The sequence below is a fragment of the Coenobita brevimanus genome, chromosome 102, assembly GCF_032717465.1.
Source record: "Coenobita brevimanus isolate Jiangsu-jjx chromosome 102, ASM3271746v2, whole genome shotgun sequence".
Classification (NCBI taxonomy): Eukaryota; Metazoa; Arthropoda; class Malacostraca; order Decapoda; family Coenobitidae; genus Coenobita; species Coenobita brevimanus.
This window is the reverse complement of record NC_137055.1, coordinates 15,739,099-15,759,098: the sequence shown is the minus strand read 5'-3', so window position 1 is coordinate 15,759,098 and position 20,000 is coordinate 15,739,099. Positions and strand designations below refer to the sequence as shown.

Here is a 20,000-nt window from a genome sequence, read left to right as displayed (position 1 = left end):
TTATATCTGCCGCTCGTGTGGCTGCATACACCCACGGGATTTCCTAGGGAATCTGGGGAACAAAAGCATTTGTTTCTGGTTTTGTCCATGTGAGTCTAGTGCGAGCTACCACGAATTGCTCGGGGCGACTGTTTTGACGTGTGTAACTGCATGGCACTGTAACATGCAGCGATGCAAAACAGTACATAATTTTAATAGAGGTACTCAAATTAGACAAACAACAGGCAAACCATTTTATTAGGTGATATAAAATATTCAATAATACGTCTTCATTTTCTTCACCTAATAACATAAAATATATAAGGGTTTACAAAAAATTTGAGGCAAGCATGAAATTAGGTGTTCTAACTTAATTTTGGGCTGCTGATTTCAGATTCGAAATCCGTTTTCACTCATCACCTCTAGTTTTTGAGATATACATGTATACATGTATGTACTTGTATACATATAGGCCTAGACCCAAAATATTCGTCAAAAATCCATTTACCGTCCTATTTTCATGGAATTTGGTTTAAAACGCGCGCCACAAGAAGCTCAAACATGTCAAGCACTACACGCAGAAGGACTGGGGGTCTAGGAGCACTTTCGTGCCTGGGAAACACAGTGCCCAAGAAAATCCTCTGGTGGACATGAACAAGATGCTTCTTCCCCCTCTTCATATCAAGCTTGGCCTTATGAAGAATTTCAAGAAGGCCATGGACAAGGATGACGCTGCATTCCAACACCTGTGCACTCTGTTCCCAGATCTCAGTTCTGCTAGGCTCAAGGAGGGCATCTTCATCGGACCTCAGATCCGGGAGGTGCTGAGGGATGAGGTATTCGAGGGGAAGCTCACCTTGAAGGAATTGAGAGCATGAGAAGCATTTAAGGTAGTCTGCCATGGCTTCCTTGGTAATACACAGGCTCTAGATTACCAAGAGCGTGTCGAGTTGTTGCAGGCTTATCAGGATATGGGGTGCCGAATGTCTCTCAAGAGTCACTTTCTCCACTCCCACCTTAACTTCTTCCCCCAGAACCTCGGAGCAGTAAGTGACGAACATGGGGAAAGGTTCCACCAAGATATTACTAAGATGGAGGGCAACTACCAAGGCAAGTGGAACCCCAGCGTGATTGGGGACTTCTGCTGGATGCTCCTGCGCGACATCCCGGAGGCAAAGTACACCAGATCGTCCAAAAAAACTCACTTCTGACTGTCTATAGTACTATGGTGTGTATATATGCTTATATCCAAGTAATGGTAATATTTAGTTCTGTCAGTGTTCTGTGTCTGTTTTGTTTCGTTCTGTAATATGCCATTTTAATATATGAAATAAACTCTTTATATTATAAATATATGCATTATAATAACAAATGGTACATGTGAAAGCAAAAAAACTAGACGTGATAGAGCAAAACTGTTTAGAAATTTGAATTAAGCATATCAAAATTAGTCAAAAACACTTATTCCCATGCTTGCCTCAGATTTTTTTTTTTTTTTTTTTTTGTAAACCAGTGTTATTAGATAATACAAGTCACACACAAAAACATGATGGCAGGAGATCTTTCAAACTTATAGGGTTGGGAGTGTGGGCAGTGGATCATGTTACCATAGACGTGTTTGCAGGTTGATGGGGTGAAAAATATTTTTAAGGGAACTGATTGTGACATAAGGTGCTTAAGAGGTTGATGCTGTAGTGGTTGGTTTCATGATAAGAAACAGGTCCAAAGCATTAACATGGGACAAGGTAGGAAAGCAGAAGAGAGGCAGAGTCGTTACAATGTAAGGAGAGATTTGTTTAGTTTTGTTGGGGTAATCGCTTTACACACACACACACACACACACACACACACACACACACACACACACACACACACACACACACACACACACACAAGGGTCACTGGTAAACATCAGGAAGGACATCCGGTCATAAAGTGCTACACGCTCCAAATTTAAGTCCTCTAGCCAGGGACAACCCCTTAGCCTTTATAGAAATAAAGGGGACATGGCATAAAATTATATATATATATATATATATATATATATATATATATATATATATATATATATATCGTAATGCTAGGTGTTTAAGGCCCGACTACTCAGTCCTAGAACACCTAACGTGTAGCGGGGTCCTCTTTCAAGACCGGAGCTTAGTGCAAATAAGAGAGAGGCAGGACACAAAAACCCCAGGCAATAACCTTTACACGTGTATTCCTTAGTCAGACACAAGACAAACAGCAGATAATATAACACAGTATTTGGTGAATTATAATCCTGACAACTAGATAATCAGTATCTCGCAGGATACTAGTTCAACAGGCACTGATGATAACACTGTAGGTGTAGTGTACAGGTTTACTTAGCACACAGGGTCTCCGCGCACGTGGGGAAGTTGGGGTGAGTCTCACAAGGGGGAGGGGGGAAGTGGCGACGCGCTGAGGGTCCGATTATATTTATAGTAATATAAAGTGGGAGTTAATGTTAGAGAGTTCGACTTATTATTTTCTGATAGCAAGGGGGTTTTGGTAATTTAATATAACCCGATTCTAGTTTTTCACTTATGTGGGGTATGCCAAGAGGAGATTCAGTAAGGGAGGGTGTAAGGGACTGAGAGTCTTGTTATGTTTATAGTAAAATAAGGTGGAGGGTATTAATAACACTTTCACTTTACTATTTCCTGGTAGCAAGGGGCATTTGGATATTTTACTAATATGAATCCCATGGTTTGAGTGTCTAACTGATTTAATATAAGGGCGTCACACCATGAGTCTGGTTCACCAACACTTAGACTCTGCACTTGTTATTACTATTCCGCCCCGTAGTATATTTCATTCCCATTCCAACTTCTCGTAAACACTTGACCTGATATTCGGGGCACGCTATGTCACTTCATCACTGTTACACTATAACTTAGGGCAATCACACTATCATGAGTCACTATAGGGTGGGGGCGGCGGGGAGACAAGCCAGCGACAATTCTGCCAGGACTGGGGCACCGCCAGGGGAGGGCGTGCTGAGAGGGCACGTGACGACTTGCAGGGGCGTCTTCTATCATCCGGAGCTGCAGGTGGCGGAGGGGCCCGCACTTTCCGGGCTGGGAACAGGGGTGTGGCCCTCAGGACTGGGCCCAAACAAGTCCAGAAATCTCTGGCTCAGGTCTCAGCCGGAGGTGGAGGTCCTCTGCCGTCGGGGTGTAGGGAGGTCCCGCCCGGGCATCCTGGGGAGGGCCTGGAGTACCTGAGGGCTGCGGCCCCCAGAGCCAAGCGGCGCCGTCAAGGAGGGGCTGCGGCACCAACCCGAATCAGGGTCCGTCAGGTGGGTCTTCTCTAGGGCCAGGTGTAGGGACCAGAGGTCAAGGGAGGCATTAGGGCCTCTGGGATTCTTCTGCCTCCTCTGCATCAGGGGTCTGGATCCTCATCTCACGCTGGGGTGGCGGGACTGCTCTCGCCTGTCTCCGGCCGTGGGGCCTGGCTACTGGGCGTGGCTTCCCAAGGGTGCGACCATGAGGCGCCAAGGCCCAGCTACTGGCCATGGCCTGGGAGGGGGAATCAGTGCACCTCTGGACACCTTCAGAGTGGCTACCAGCCATCTGACAAAGGCGGGAGCGGCTACAGGCCGACTCCTGCAGGAGGGGTGGGGAGCAGCTACAGGCTGACTCCTGCAGGAGGAGTGGGGAGCGGCTACAGGCCAACTCGAGGGCAACACCTTCAGAGTGGCTACCGGCCATCTGATGAAGGCGGGAATGACTACAGGCCATCTCCTTCTGCTGGAGGGAGGAGCGGCTACAGGCCGACTCGAGGGTAACACCTTCGGCGCAGCTACCGGCCATCTGACAAAGGCGGGAGTGACTACAGGCCATCTCCTTTTACCGGAGGGAGGAGCAGCTACAGGCCGACTCAGGGGCAATCCCTTTGGAGTGGCTACCGGCCGTCTGATGAAGGTGGGAGTGGCTACAGGCCGACTCAGCAGCAACGCCTTCGGACCGGTTACCGGCCGTCTGACGAAGGCAGGAGCGGCTACAGGTTGACTCCTGCAGAAGGGGGTGTAAGGCGGCAACTGACCGTCCCTGGAAGGACACCTTCTGAGGAAGGCGGGAGCGACTACAGGCCATCTCCTCAGGTCGGTGGTGTACCGATTCCTTTATGATAGGAGGGCAGCTACCGGCCGTCTCAAAGGGGAAGACACCTTCGGAGAGGCTACAGGCACACTCCTGTTGGAGGTGGGAGTGGCTACAGGCCAACTGCTGAGGAGCGCTGATCAGAGCTGGATAGACAGCTCCACCCCGATCTGGTTTGGTGGAACCCCGCCCGGAAGGTAGTGCAGGATTCCTGCTATGGTGACGGTGAGGTGGCTCTGCATCATAGGGGTGTACGGCCCGGGCTGGCTTGTGCCGTTGTCACGCCGAGTCTCATTGTGCCACTGCTGCTCCTCTGTGGGGTCCTTGTGGGGGTGTGGGGAGTTTCCGGGGGCACTATGCTGTATTTTACCACCGTCCCCCTGCAAAAAGTCACGTCCCCGTGACTGGAGGTGATAGACATGAGTGTCATGGGTGGTGTAGATGGGTTGGAGTTTCTTGAGAAGGGCTTGCCAGGTAGTGGTGGCGAGGTTCTCATCCTGCTCCGCATCACAGGTGAGGAAGAGGGTGGAGGCGGTGGGGGAGGAGCAGAGGAGGTGCAGTATGTGGTGTGGTCCTCGGAGCCTGCAGTTTCTGCCAAGGGTAGGTGCCCATATAGCCCGTCTGACTCTCATCGTGGTGGTTGTTGCTGTTGGTGTGGTGTGGTGCTGAATGCTGGAAACTCTGACAAAGGCGGGTGGTCAGGAGAGGCAGCCAGAGCGTGTGATGGTTGTTTTGAGGGTGGGTGTGGGAGGTGATGTGGGTGACCGGGGTTGGCATGTGTGTAAGATGTGTGGGTCATGCAAGGACGGCTGTGGGGTGGCAGGGGTGTGGGCAGTGCGGTGTGGGGAGCTGGGTGTGGGGTGAGTGGGTAGTGGTGTCATGGGGTTGTGAGCGGTACAGGTGGAGGTGGGGGTGTGTGTGGGCAGTGGGCTGGGAGTTGCGGTGGCGGTGGTGGGTGACAGTTGGGGCGAGGGTGTGGTGGGTAGATGTGGTGAGGAGGTTGAGGAGCGGCCGGGTGTTGCTGGTGCAGGTAAGCTGTCAGGTGAGGTGTGGTGCGGCACGGCGGCGGAAGTGGTGCGCCAGGGTGCGGCGCTCCAATGGTGGGCGTGGGAGAGGCGGTGGGGCTTGAGGTGGGTGGTGTGTTGGGGTGTGAGGGTGATCTGCCACTGGAGGTCGGTAGTGGTGGTGAGGTGGCAGGTGAGGTGGCTTGAGGTGTAGGTGGTGAGGAGGGAGTGCGGTCTTGTGGTGCCATCCCGGTGTTTGGTGGTGGGGTGGTTTGGGTGGTAGCAGGGTTCTGTGCTCGCGGTGTGGGGTGGGTGGTGGGTGCGAAGCCAGGGGATGGTGAGGGTGTGGGGGTGGTGGCGGGCGGTGTGCGGTGCTGGAACCGTGGTGGCTTGGCAGGGGCTGAGGAGTGGGGTATGGCAGGTGGTGTGTGTTGTCGGAGGTGAGGAAAGGTGGGGTGAGGTTTGGGGGGAGAAGGAGCCGGTGGTGGTGGGGAGGTGCAGCCTCACGGTGTTGTCTGGGTGTTCAGTGATGGGGCGGCACAGGTGGTAGCAGGGGGCTGAGCTCGTGAGAGAGTGGTGGATGGCGAGGTGCAGGGTGTGGTGGGTGGCGAGGCATCTGGTGAGGTTATTGGGGATGAGCTGGGGGCCCATGGGGATGGTGAGATTGAGGGTGGGGTAGGGGAGGTGAGCGAGGAAAAAGAGGTTGGTGAGGATGAGGAGGAGGAGGGTGTGATAGGGAAGGTGAATGAGTAAACCGTGTTGGCGAGGAAGGCAAGTGGTGGTGAAGTGATGATGGTGGGTGGTGCAGGGTGGTATGTGGAAGGCAGTAGACAGGAGGAGGTGGTTTTAGAAAGTACTGTAGGTTAGGGGAAGATGAGATAAGGGTTCTAGGAGGCCTGTGAAGGGGGAGGCAGGCTTTGTGTCTAAGGGGGATAGGAAGGGGGGAGGTGATAGTAGTGGAGAAAGGGGTGTGTGAGGTGGGAAGGTTAGGACTAGGGGTAGGAATAGGGGAAGGTAGAACAGAAGAGATAGTGAGAGGTGAGGAAAAGGAAAGATGACGTTTCCCCCTGTTGTAGACTGGGGGAGATGTGAGGTGGCCCCTGAGATGTGAGGTGGATGCGAGATGTGAGGTGGGGGAGATGTGAGGTGGGAGATGTGAGGTGGATGCGGGGACAGTGGAGGGGCGCCTTCTGTGCCTTCTCCTAGGTATTTTCTTTCCCTGAGGCTCGGGGCAATCGGTGTATGGTAGGGAGGTTTGTAAGCTCCCTTCTGTCTTTTTGCTGCACCAGGCAGCTTTTAGCTGCTCACAGATGTTGTGGATCGGGCATTCGTGGCAGCAAGGAGAAAATTCCCACGGGATGACGGTGATGAGACTCATGGGAAATTGATTTATTTCATCGATACGTCGAGGGGTGGCGTGGATGGCTAGAAGGCACCTCATTAAAATGATTTTTTTATCCAGGTTTTCCGTCGGTTCATGTATTATGAAATGTTCTTTAATGAAACCTAGGAGAATCCTGAGGAGTGTGTGAAACACAAGTTGTTCCCGGGTTTTTTCATCTACCTCTGGGTAGGCAGCGGTGACCAGGTGTCTTCCCTGAATTAGGGTATTATCTAAATCCCTGTCAAATGTAAGACTGTCCAATTGGGATTGTGCCACCACTTTCCCTAGTGATGGGGTGATGGTCTGAATGACGAACTTTGTGAAGTTCTGCCAGGTGAGCCCCGGGACGAATTTCAGTGCTATGTTCAACGCCGCTTTGCCCAGTAGTGGGAGTGTGACTGCGATTTTTTGCTGATCATTATCAAAACCAATATCTAGTATGGGTTTGATAATCGCCAGATACGTATGTATATCATACTGGTCGGGGTCAAACTTGGGTAATTGCACGTGTGGTTTTGTTGCCATTTTGCCGATATTTCTTCACTACCTCTCTCGTATCCCTTGGTCAAGATCCCACCGCTGCCACCAGTGTAATGCTAGGTGTTTAACCCACCCTATCCCGTCGACGTATGGGTACTTTGCAACGATTTGCATTTGCCAGTCCCGGCGACATACCAGTACGTCGTGTAATTGCAAGGTCCCTAATTTGCACAATTTTCAATTTTCGCGCGTGATTTTTCGTATGTATACATGGGACACCTTCCTCTATTCCTCTACAAGATGCCAAGCAAGGACAATGCCTTACACCGCATAACCTCCCCCCTTCCCCCCTCACGCCATTGTCTTGGCAAAGGACCTGTTACCAGTGACCTGGCTAGTAAAGATATTCAGTGCCAGAGTGATTCCCCAATCGATGACAATGTGGAGGACAGTGTTTACATAGCATTAGAAGAAGAAACAGCCAGAAATAATGATCAGGTAATGTGGCAAAAAAAGGTCAGGTATGGTGAGTAGTTAGTGAGTGAAACAATGCTTATAATGCCTTTATTACTGCTTGAAAACCAATATACTCTCATACTGCATATACATTCGTACCAAGTATATAATTAAATACCGTTTATGAGTGGATAAAATAGTTACCCTCCCATAGAGCTCGTTTTCTTTGGTGCCAGCATGTTAGAAAACCCAGTCAGGTAAGGAGGAACTCCTACCTGGATTGGGTATTTTAAAACTCAGGTGAGCAATTTCTCTATGAATTTTCGATGTTTCTCACCAAAAGCGAAGGTTTTAGCCAAAAAAATTTTTTTCGAAAATACCTTGGGACTGGGGGATGTCGGAGGTGCGGAAAACCTCGGGACATGATGGTTTAAGGCCTGACTACTCAGTCCTAGAACACCTAACGTGTAGCGGGGTCCTCTTTCAAGACCGGAGCTTAGTGCAAATAAGAGAAAGGCAGGACACAAAAACTCCAGGCAATAACCTTTACACGTGTATTCCTTAGTCAGACACAAGACAAACAGCAGATAATATAACACAGTATTTGGTGAATTATAATCCTTACAACTAGATAATCAGTACCTCGCAGGATTCTAGTTCAACAGGCACTGATGATAACACTGTAGGAATAGTGTACAGGTTTACTTAGCACACAGGGTCTCCATGCATGTGGGGACGTTGGGGTGAGTCTCACAAGGAGGGGGGAAGTGGCGACGCGCTGAGGGTCCGATTATATTTATAGTGATATAAAGTGGGAGTTAATGTTAGAGAGTTCGACTTATTATTTTCTGATAGCAAGGGGGTTTTGGTAATTTAGTATAACCCGATTCTAGGTTTTCACGTATGTGGGAAATGCCGAGAGATTCAGTAAGGGAGGGTGTAAGGCACTGAGAGTCTCGTTATGTTTATAGTAATGTAAGGTGGAGGGTATTAATAACACTTTCACTTTACTATTTCCTGGTAGCAAGGGGCATTTGGATATTTTACTAATATGAATCCCATGGTTTGAGTGTCTAACTGATTTAATATAAGGGCGTCACACCATGAGTCTGGTTCACCAACACTTAGACTCTGCACTTGTTATTACTATTCCACCCCGTAGTATATTTCATTCCCATTCCAACTTCTCGTAAACACTTGACCTGATATTCGGGGCGCACTGTGTCACTTCATCACTGTTACACTATAACTTAGGGCAATAGCACACTATCATGAGTCACTATACGTTGGGGGCGGCGGGGAGACACGCCAGCAACAATTCTGCCAGGACTGGGGCGCAACAAGGGGAGGGCATGTCGAGAGGGCATGGGACGACTCGCAGGGACGTCTTCTCTCGTCTGGGGCTGCAGGTGGTGGAAGGGCCCGTACTTTCCGGGCTGGGAACAGGGGTGTGGCCCTCAGGACTGGGGCCAAACAAGTCCAGAAATCTCTGGCTCAGGTCTCGGCCGAAGATGGAGGTCCTCTTCCGTCGGGGAGTAGGAAGGTCCCGCTCGGGCATCCTGGGGAGGGCCTGGAGTACCTGAGGGCTGGGGCCCCTAGAGCCAAGCAGCACCGTCAGGGAGGGGCTGTGGCACCGACCCGAATCAGGGTCCATCAGGTGGGTCTTCTCCAGGGTCAGGCATAGGGAGCAGAGGCCAGGTTAGGCATTAGGGCCTGTCTGGGATTCTTCTGCATCCTCTGTGTCGGGGGTCTGGATCCTCATCTCACGCTGGGGCACCGGGACTGCTCTCGCCTGTCTCCGGCCATGGGGCCCGGCTACTGGCTGTGGCTTCCCAAGGGCGCGACCATGAGGCGCCAAGGCCCGGCTACTGGCCGTGGCCTGGGAGGGGGAATCAGTGCACCTCTGGACACCTTCGGAGAGGCTACTGGTCGTCTGACAAAGGTGGGAGTGGCTACAGGCCGACTCCTGCAGGAGGGGTGGGGAGCGGCTACAAACCGACTTGAGGGCAACACCATTGGAGCAGCTACCGGTCGTCTGACGAAGGCGGGAGTGACTACAGGCTGTCTCCTTCTGCTGGAGGGAGGAGCGGCTACAGGCCGACTCGAGGGCAACACCTTCAGAGTGGCTACCAGCCGTCTGACGAAGGCGGGAGCGAATACAGGCCATCTCTTTCTGCCGGAGGGAGGAGAGGCTACAGGCCAACTCAGGGGCAATGCCTTCGGAGCGGCTACTGGCCATCTGATGAAGGTGGGAGCGGCTACAGGCCGACTCCTGTAGGAGGGGGGAAGAGCGGCTACAGGCCGATTCAGGGGCAACACCTTCGGAGTGGCTACCTGCTGTCTGACGAAGGCGGGAGCAACTACAGGCTGTCTCCTTCTGCCGGAGGGAGGAGCGGCTACTGGCCGTCCCAAAGGGGAAGACACCTTTGGAGAGGCTACAGGCACACTCCTGTTGAAGGCGGGAGTGGCTACAGGCTAACTCCTGAGGGGCGCTGATCAGAGCTGGATAGACAGCTCCACCCCGATCTGGTTTAGTGGAACCTTGCACGGAAGGTAGTGATGGATTCTTGCTATGGCGATGGTGAGGCGGCTCCATGTCATAGGGGCGTACAGCCCGGGCTGGCTTGTGCCGTTGTCGCGCCGAGTCTCGTTGTGCCGCTGCTGCTTCTCTGTGGGGTCCTTGTGGGGGTGTTAGGGAGTTTCCATGGACACTATGCTGTATTTCATATATATATATATATATATATATATATATATATATATATATATATATATGTATATATACATATATATATATATATATATATATATATATATATATATATATATATATATATATATATATATATATATATATATATATATATATACATATATATATATATATATATATATATATATATATATATATATATATATATATACATGTATATATATATATATATATATATATATATATATATATATATATATATATATATATATATATATATATATATATATATATATATATATATATATATATATATATATATATATATATATATATATATATATATATATATATATATATATATATATATACACAGTATAGACTTGTTAATGGAGTGGGACAGAGACACAGGTTAGATCATGAATTCTTTATTTTCCTCTAGTGTTTTGGGCTACACAGAACCCATTTTCAGAGACTTTGAACAAGAAGTGATACATCCGAGACATCTATGCCCCCGGAAATACCCTCCCCCCTTTCTCGTGTCGCAGCCTGATTGGCTACCTTTAGGAAAATTCCGTCGTCCTACCCCACCCCTGACTCCAAAATTATTTATCCTTGTTGTATAACTGAATAAACTGAAAGAATCCCTCTTTATGGCCGGTGTCAATTTTTACACTGATGTGAGCTGCTTCCAACATACTTCTCATTTGTTTATTGAGATCTTTCTCAGTGACTGTAGCGTCTTCTCACCTGGGCAAATGGCTGTGCTGATATATGTGTAACACTAGGGAATCAGATACTCTTGGTCACAGTACATTTGCTTTGTATTGTGCTATACATGAATCCATTCCTCGTGCTGTTTCCCCTAGGTACGTGTTAGAGCATCCACTGCACGGTATGCTGCATACTAAATTGTTCTCATTGTTACATCCCTTCTCTCTTATTTTGACTATTTCTCCTATTTTACATCTTGAGGATGCTCCAACCCTAAGGCCTTTCAGTAAGTACTTGTTGGTAGTCAGATCTTCGGATGAGTTGGGGACAGATACATAATCATGTACTGCCATCGTCTGATTGAACATTGGCATTATCTCTTTTCATTTTAATGACATCATTTGCATTTCTTGTAAATTTCAGCAACATGTCTATCGGACAGCATAGCTTCTTAAAGGCTTGTTATGTGTTATCCTCTATGAACTCACTGATGCAAATTCTGTATGCCCGTAGGGAGGATCTTATAACAACTCCGTACTTGGTTCTTTAGTTGTGAGCAGAGTGAATAAAGACATGTTTGTTGGTTGGTTTACGGTACACGGAGTCTTTAGCTCCCTCGTCTGTTCTCTGTATTATGGTATCTAAGAATGGAAGTTGTTTTTCTTTCTCTTCTTCTACTGTAAACTTTATCATTCACGTTGTTTAACATTTTCAGTTTCTTTAAAATATTGGTGCCTTTAGGCGCAATTTTAAGACATCGTCCACATATCTGTACCAGTTTGCACCTCTACCTATGATTTTCCTGGAGTAATCGGATAGGCAAGCCATGACAGCAGAAAGAAGCAAGCCCATGGCTAGACATTTGTGTTGCACATATTCCTCTGCGGTGAGAGCAAATGATTCGTATATAGATAGATAAATAGATAGATAGATCGATATTCCATCCATCCATCATCCAATCCTACATTGCCCCATGAGGAGTGTAGGAGCCCGGGGCTAGGCTGTTGGTCCCGACATTAAAAAAGATGAGTGACCAGCCTCACTCATTCCTGAGTGGCATTACATGAGCGATAAACCCCAACCACTCCTTGGATATAAACCTTCACCGGCTTGAAGCGCAGTAAATACCCACTAAACCACCAGGCGCCAAAATTTGGTTATATGGTTACCACCCAGCGCAGTAAATGGTTTCCTGGTGTACAGGAAACCCATTTGGCTGTCACTCAGTGCACGGTCACCCACAGGCAGAAGGAAGAGAAAAGAATGAAGGAAAGAAAGACAGAAGAGGAAGTGTAAAGTCACCCGTAGGCAGAAGGACAAGGAAAGAATGAATGAAAGACAGAAGAGGAAGGAAGGAAAGAAGCATGGAGGAGAGAAAAGGGCAGACACGCGACAGCAGCACTTCATCGAGTGAGTGGATGGTGAGCGCCCCCACCTACCACTACATATATATATATATATATATATATATATATATATATATATATATATATATATATGTGTGTGTGTGTGTGTGTGTGTGTTTGTTTGTTCTTACCTAATTGTATCTTTACAGGAATGAGTCAAGCTCGTACTGTCCCGTGTCTTAAACCATATTTATCGTACATATCCTTAAATTTGTGAATCGTTTTGGCACACACTATTTCATTCGGTAATGCATTCCAATGATCAATTGCTCTGTTTGGGAAACTGAATTTCCTTACGTCTTTATCACCTCTCTTCTTATGCAGTTTTTTGCAGTGTCCTCTTGCTGATGCTTCCCCATATGTTAAGTAATCATTTATGTCTATTTTCTCCTTCCCTGATATGCATTTATATAGCATTATCATGTCACCTCTTTTCCTTCTCTCCTGTAGTGTTGGTAGATTCAGTTTATTTGGTCTTTCTTCGTAGCTTAGATCTCTTAAGCTTGGTATCCATCTTGTAGCGGCCCTTTGAACTTTTTCAATCTTGTCTATGTGTTTTTTGAGATGAGGACTCCAGACTACTGATGCATACTCCAGGGTTGGCCTGATGAATGATGTTATTATCCTTCTTAGCATGTCTTCATTTATGTATGTGAATGCTATTCTCATAGTTGCAAGCAGTGTATACATGTTCCGTACCTTCTCACTGATGTGGTCAGCCGGAGATAGTCTGTTATTGATAATCACACCTAGGTCCTTCTCTCTTTCTGATGTGTGTAGGGTTTTATTTCCTAACGTATAATCCCAATCAGGTCTTTTTCCACTTTTACCAAACGTGATTACATGACACTTGTCCACATTGAATTCCATTTGCCATGTATCACTCCATTCATGAAGTTTATTTAATTCTTCTTGTAGCTCTTTACAAGAGTCTGTGTTAGTAATTCTCCTTTGTATTTTTGCATCATCTGCAAACATATTTAGATAGCTTTCATTTCCAGTGTTACTGTCTATATCATTTATATACACTAAAAACATGATTGGTGCCAGCACTGAGCCCTGTGGTACTCCACTAGTCACTTCTTTCCATGATGAGTAGTTTCCCCTTAGTACTGTTCTCATTTCTCTTTTTATGAGAAAATCTTGCATCCAACAAAACAGTTTGCCTCGAATTCCTCCTTGATGGTACAGTTTCCATAAAAGTCTTTGGTGTGGTACTGTGTCAAATGCTTTCTTGAAATCTAAATAGATACTGTCCACCCATCCTTCTCTTTCCTGTATTGTGTCTGTTACTCTGTCATAGTAGCTCAACAGATTAGTAACACATGATTTTCCTTTTCTGAAACCAAACTGTCTTTCTGTTATCATATTCTGTTCTTCTAGATGATTTACCCAAGCTTTTCTTATAAGCTTTTCTAATACTTTGCTTACAACACTGGTCAGTGATACTGGTCTGTAGTTGAGTGGATTTTGTCTATTCCTTTTCTTGAATAAGGGGACAATATTTACTTTCTTCCAAATATCAGGTAGTTTACCTTGACTTAAGGATTTCTTGCAAATTAAAAATAATGATTTACTTAACTCCTTTGCACATTCGCGTAGCACCCAACATGAAATTTGATCAGGACCACTTGCGTTTCCTCTGTCTAATTTACTTAACTCCTGTATTACTCTTTCTGATATTTGTATATCTGGTAGTATGTGTGGGCATGCATGTTCCACATAGTCCCTCTCAAAAATTTTTTCTTCTGTAAAAACTGATTGGAAATTCTTATTTAGTGCTTCACAAATATCTTTCTCTTGTGTATAGGTCATTCCCTCGTCCGTAATGGATTGTATTTTATCTTTTACTTTGGTTTTGCTTCTGATGTAGCTGTAAAATAGCTTCGGTTGATCCCTACTTTTATTTATGATATCCTCCTCAAACTGTTTTTGGGCTTCCCTCCTTATTCTTGTATAATCGTTTCTTGCCTGTTTGCAATTATTATATGCCTTTTCACTATTGTGTCTTCTGTATCTATTCCACAACAAATCTCTTTTTTCTTTTGATTTTTTACATTCTGTATTGAACCATTTCTTATTTTCTTATCTGCTTCTTTGTGCTGTGGGATGTACTTCTGGACTCTTATTTCATAAAATTCACAGAGTTTTTTATATACAGCATTTAAATCTTGTCCTCTAAGCTCATTTTCCCAATCAACTTCTAAGAAATAATTCTTTAGGTCATGATAATTTCCCTTTTTATAGTTTAGACTCTTTTTGTAACTTTCATTGCTGTTAACTGTCATAAGCTATCCTGAAGTTGCAATATAGTACTGCATGATCGCTTTTGCCGAATGGAGGGTGATATATTAAACTGTCTATATCATTTTCTTGCCTAGTAAATATGAGATTTAGCATTGAAGGTACATCGAGTCCTCTTTTTCTGGTGGTTTCCCTCACATGTTGCGTTAAGAAAAACTCTTGCACCAGATCCAGGAGATTTTGGTCCCAACAGCTTTCATGGCTAATTATGTCTAGAGTATTCCAATTTGTATTTGTATTAAAATCTCCAGTTAGTATAATTCTTTCCGATTTCTCTTCTATTTTATGTAGTAATGCTCTTAAACTCTGAATTGTACTCTCTGCCAGGTCCTCATATTCGTCTCTTTCCCATATGTTTGATCTGGGTGGCATGTACATATTGGCTACAATTACTTTCCCTTCAGATGTGTTGATCTCTACTGCAATCAGCTCTACTTGTGAGGGTATATCTAGTTTTATTTCATTGACTTGTAGATTTTTCTTAGTTAATATTATAATTCCTCCTCCTTTTTTTAAGTTTCTATCTCTTCTTCGTATATTATATTCCTCTAAGTTTATTATGTCATTTGATATCCTTGGTGTTAATTTTGTTTCAGTTAGGCATATGTGGTTCACTTTCTCTGACATAATCATTCATCTCTATTAACTTAGATATCATTCCATCCACATTTGAGTACATCAACTTTATCATCTTGTTTATATACTTGTCATGACATGGTTCTACTACCTTCCTCCTTTTTATTCCCTCCTGGTTATGTACCACTTTCGTACCTGCAATCCTATTACTTTGTAAAAAAAAAAAAAAAAAAATGTGTTCTCCTCCTCTGATCTTCCCTCATTTTTTGTTTTTGCTTCCTCCCTCTTCTCTTTCAGTAATTCCAGTTCCTCTTGTGTTAGGCATCTTTTTATCCATACATTTTTGAACTCCTCTTTTTCCATAAGATTCTTTGCATTTTTTAGTATCTCCTCCACAGTGTTTCAACTCTGGAAAGTCACCTTTAGAGGTCTTGACTTGCTTTTCTCGTATTTCCCTAAACTTATGTGTTCCTCTATGTCTTTACTACAGAATTCCTCAGGTACTTCTTTCAGTAAACTCATTACATTGGCATCTCCTTTTCGTCTCTTGAGATCTTGTTTTTTACTTCTTCCTCTTCTATACCAGTGATTACTATGGATTTGTTGATATCTACTAAATCTCTGACTAACTTTGGATTGTTTTGGATTATTCTTTTCACTTCCTTTTTAATGCTTTTTTCTTACACCCTTGTTTCTAAGTCTTTCTTTACCTTCACCATTTCAGCATACGTTGTTTCCACATCATTTTTGTAGCTTTGCACAGCTTCATTCACCTGTGTTATCTTCTCAATATCACTGCTCTGGTCTATCAGACTGCTTACTAGCCTAATTGTCTCTGTATCATTTTTGAACTCTTCCATAATACTCTCGTGGTTGACTACTGTACTTGCCATTTCACTCATTTTCCTCCTAAGTGTACTCAATTCCACTGTTAGTTCACTGATGATTGTGTCTTTCTTGTTGACATCCCTTCCCAATTTTTCTATTTCTTCCTTTTGCAAGTGCATCTGCTTTTTTGTTTCATCAATCTCATTTTGAAAGGCCATTTCCAGTTTGTGTACACGTTCAACCAGTCTATTGCGAGTCTCCATTTCAACCAGTTCTTGGTAGAAATCATCATCTTGCTTTCTACCTTTATCCCTTTTCTTTTCCAAATTTGCTTTACTAAAGTATGTGGCCATTTTGCAATACTAAAAGCGCAGAGTACTTACTGTACATTCCCTGGGGCAGTTGTAGTCTAAACAAACATCAGCTGACTGAGCGCATTCTTTCGATACTCGGTTCTCTTTTCTGTTTGAAGAAGTCTTGTTTAAACTTTTTCTTATTTTTTTTTTAAATAATAAAAAACCATTTAGTCTAACCTGGTACAGAGCTTGACTCATATAAAGATATTAATTTAGGTAATGCCACTGGCCGTGCTGGCTTGGTATGGAGCGCTGTCGGCCCACGTCCGCATTCCTTGGTGTCTCCCGTGTGTGTCTGGTGTCTCGTGTGTGTGTGTGTGTGTGTGTGTGTGTGTGTGTAATTCACCACCGGGTCGGTCAGGATCACTTGATGGTCGTGATGGTCAGCTTTTACCCTCCCGGAAGGGAGCTGTGAGCTCATATAGTCCGATCTAAGGGCAAGGCTGTGACCTTCACACACGCACACACCCGTCCCCTTGCTCAAGGGGGACAGTAACCACTCACTTCGTCAGTGAAACTTTTCGCAACCTAAGCGAGGCGCGAACTCCCGTCCACCAGTTGGCAAGCGGGAACGTTACCACTGCACCAGCGTGTGTGTGTGTGTGTGTGTGTGTGCATTAGTTGGTTGTTGACCATGGTTATGTAATAACTCTTTACATGATATAGTGTCAGAGACTGATAACTTAAACGTACAGTGGTTGTCTGTTAACTTTTTTTTCCTCCCCACACAGCGGGTGACTACGTGAAGTTCGGTTATCCGATGGCTGGTGCTACCACAGTGCTGGCCTGGGGTGCTGTTGAGTACAGTGCAGCCTACACTACGGCAGGTGAGTCACAGCACACGACACCACATCACTCCACAGCATACCAGTCCACACAACACCACAACTTGTAACACCGCACCACACCGTGCCGCACCGCACAGCACTTCACAGGCACTATGTTATCTGTCTGTCTCACTGACATCTTGTTCCTCCTGGGAACTCACCTACTGGGGGTTGTCTTTACTGAAGAGATTCTTGATGATGCCATTATTCCAATGACGCATGCCAGTAATCCACTGGAAGTTGTGAAGCTTTTATCTTATGGGATATGATAACTGATATTACACAGCTCTATAGAGGTTTGTTAGTTTTGATTAAGCTCTGATTCTAGACAGGTATAAATGGAGAAAATAAATGCCCTTTATCAGGATTTTAAAGAGACACTTATTTAATATATTTCCACAAAAATGTTCAACTTTATCGTCCGGCACTCATCAGATTTGAAATCAGCATGTCGAAATTGTAAAAAAATGGTTAGAAACCTATAAATCCATAAGCAAGGTTCTCTCTCTCTCTCTCTCTCTCTCTCTCTCTCTCTCTCTCTCTCTCTCTCTCTTTCAGGAAAAAAAAAAAAACTTTTCTGATCTGGACTACATAAACTCACTTAAATGGGGTGCTATGGACTCACAGACTCTAAGATTCGCCTACTGTAGGTAGGTTGCTGTCGACTCATATTCGTTGATTTGCATGAGAATGATGGTGTACAATATTAAAGTGACAAATTTGCCCGGGTGGGTTGTTGTAGACCTGTAGGTGAATTTGCCAGTGTTCCTTGTGACTACGTCTTCTGGTTTCTTCCGTTCTGTCTCCATTAATGTAGTAGAAGGGACGTATGGTTTTCTGAGACTGACTGCTGCGTTCTTCCCACCTTTTAGATGTCATTCACCTCTCCCTGTATGTGTTTCCTATTTCCGCTGATGTTGTCTTTCCCTCTCATTTTCTCTTTAGTCTCATTTCCTTTCTTCTTTTGTCGTAGGATTTGGGGAGTTGTTCTGACGTCGATGGCTTAGGTGTAAAGAGAGAAAAAAATTGGTTAGAATCTGTAACTAGTGTGCATGGCTAAGGCAGAGGTGGATTGTCTCTCCGCCAACCATAAACTTACTACTATTCATTATACATACTTGAATTATCCGATTTCCTATATATATGTGTACCAGCTTGGTATCTATTGAGAGCTGAGGAAGTATGTCATAATGAATTCAAAATCTTCAACTACGGTAAGCGTATTTTGTGGTGCCTGGTAAGAATCCTGCAAGGTTTAAATGATAGCACTTCTCATTGTACTGTTGTTTAAATCTAATAAAATATTCTATCTCAATATTTCATAGCAAACTATATAATTCCTAAAATTTTACATTCGCATCAGTGTATTAGAGATTAGATAACCTCTTACTTTATACACTTACTTATTCTCTCTAACAAAACTGTTGCTACTTCCTGCCTCCTCTCCCATAATAACCTAGTATACCAGATCAAATGACCTACCCCGTAAGTCCATCCCTTAACTCCCCACTGTGATTTGTTTTGAGTTGTGGATGTGACATGATGTGTTTCCTGGTTGCAGGTGAGATGAGTTACATGCTGGCTGCAGTTAAATGGGCCACTGATTACTTTTTGAAGTGCCACGTGGCGCCAAATGTATTCTACGGTCAAGTTGGTGAGGGCGACCTGGACCACAGTTATTGGGGGCGACCCGAAGACATGACTATGAGCAGACCTGCCTTCAAAATCACACAGAGTAAACCTGGTTCAGACTTGGCTGGTGAAACTGCTGCCGCTCTGGCTGCTGCTTCCATCCTCTTTAATTACACTGACCCTGCCTATAGTTCAGATTGTCTCCAGCATGCTCGACAACTCTATAATTTTGCCGATACTTACAGAGGAAAATATGCTAACTCGATCCCAGATGCTGCCAAATTTTACAACAGTTATGGTGTGTATGATGATGAACTGGCCTGGGCAGCTGCATGGTTGTATCGTGCCACAGGAGAGCGCCAGTACCTTGACCAAGCCAAGCAGCACTACTCAAACCTGTATATCCCAGGAATAAGTGAATTTTCTTGGGCTGAAAAGGCTCCTGGTGCTATGGTCTTGCTGGCACAATTAGCTGATGATATTGATAAACCTACATATTCGAACCACCTTCAAATGTTCTGTGACAAAATTACTCAGAACACGGCAAGAACACCAAAGGGTCTTGTATTCATAAGCACGTGGGGCACACTGAGGTATGCAGCCAATGCTGCTTTTGTGTGTCTAAGGGCAGCTGACCTGGGCATTAAGCCTGCTGAGTATCGTCTCTTTGGAAGACAACAGATTGACTATATTCTGGGTGATGGTGGACGTAGTTATGTTGTTGGCTTTGGCAGTAACCCACCACAACGCCCTCACCATGCCAGCAGTTCATGCAAAGATCCTCCAGCACCTTGTTCCTGGGCTGATTTCTCCTCCAGTGAACCAAACCCACAAGTACTGTATGGTGCTCTAGTAGGTGGACCAGATATTAACGATAACTTTAATGATGTCAGGAGTGATTACATTACCAATGAAGTTACCTGCGATTACAATGCTGGGTTTCAGTCGGCCATTGCTGCATTACGGCAACTTAGTTCTTGCGGTGAGCCACCCGTGGTAACCTCTGGCCCCGCTACACAGTCTCCTGCAACTACATCTAGGCCAGATATCCCCTGTGCCACCGTCTCTGAGACCAGCCGGTGGTCAGGCAACTACCAAGCTGATCTGGTGATAACCGTTCCCACTGCCACTACATCCTGGACTATCACACTCACTTTCTCCCACCCAGTTGACAACTTTCAGGTAGGTTCATTATTTTAACCTTGTTTTATGTTGTCACT

The 20,000-nt window shown here is 45.2% G+C and overlaps 1 protein-coding gene across 1 annotated transcript in view; it reads left to right on the top strand.

Moving 5' to 3' along the window:
• The window catches only part of LOC145415395 (uncharacterized), a 45,720-nt gene that overhangs the window by 22,560 nt on the left and 3,160 nt on the right, over nt 1–20,000 (top strand). Inside the window, exons 4-5 of the mRNA XM_080284679.1 lie at nt 17,053–17,148; nt 18,710–19,962. Of these exons, the coding sequence (XP_080140805.1) occupies nt 17,053–17,148; nt 18,710–19,962 (1,349 nt within the window). The remainder of the gene's footprint in view (nt 1–17,052; nt 17,149–18,709; nt 19,963–20,000) is intronic.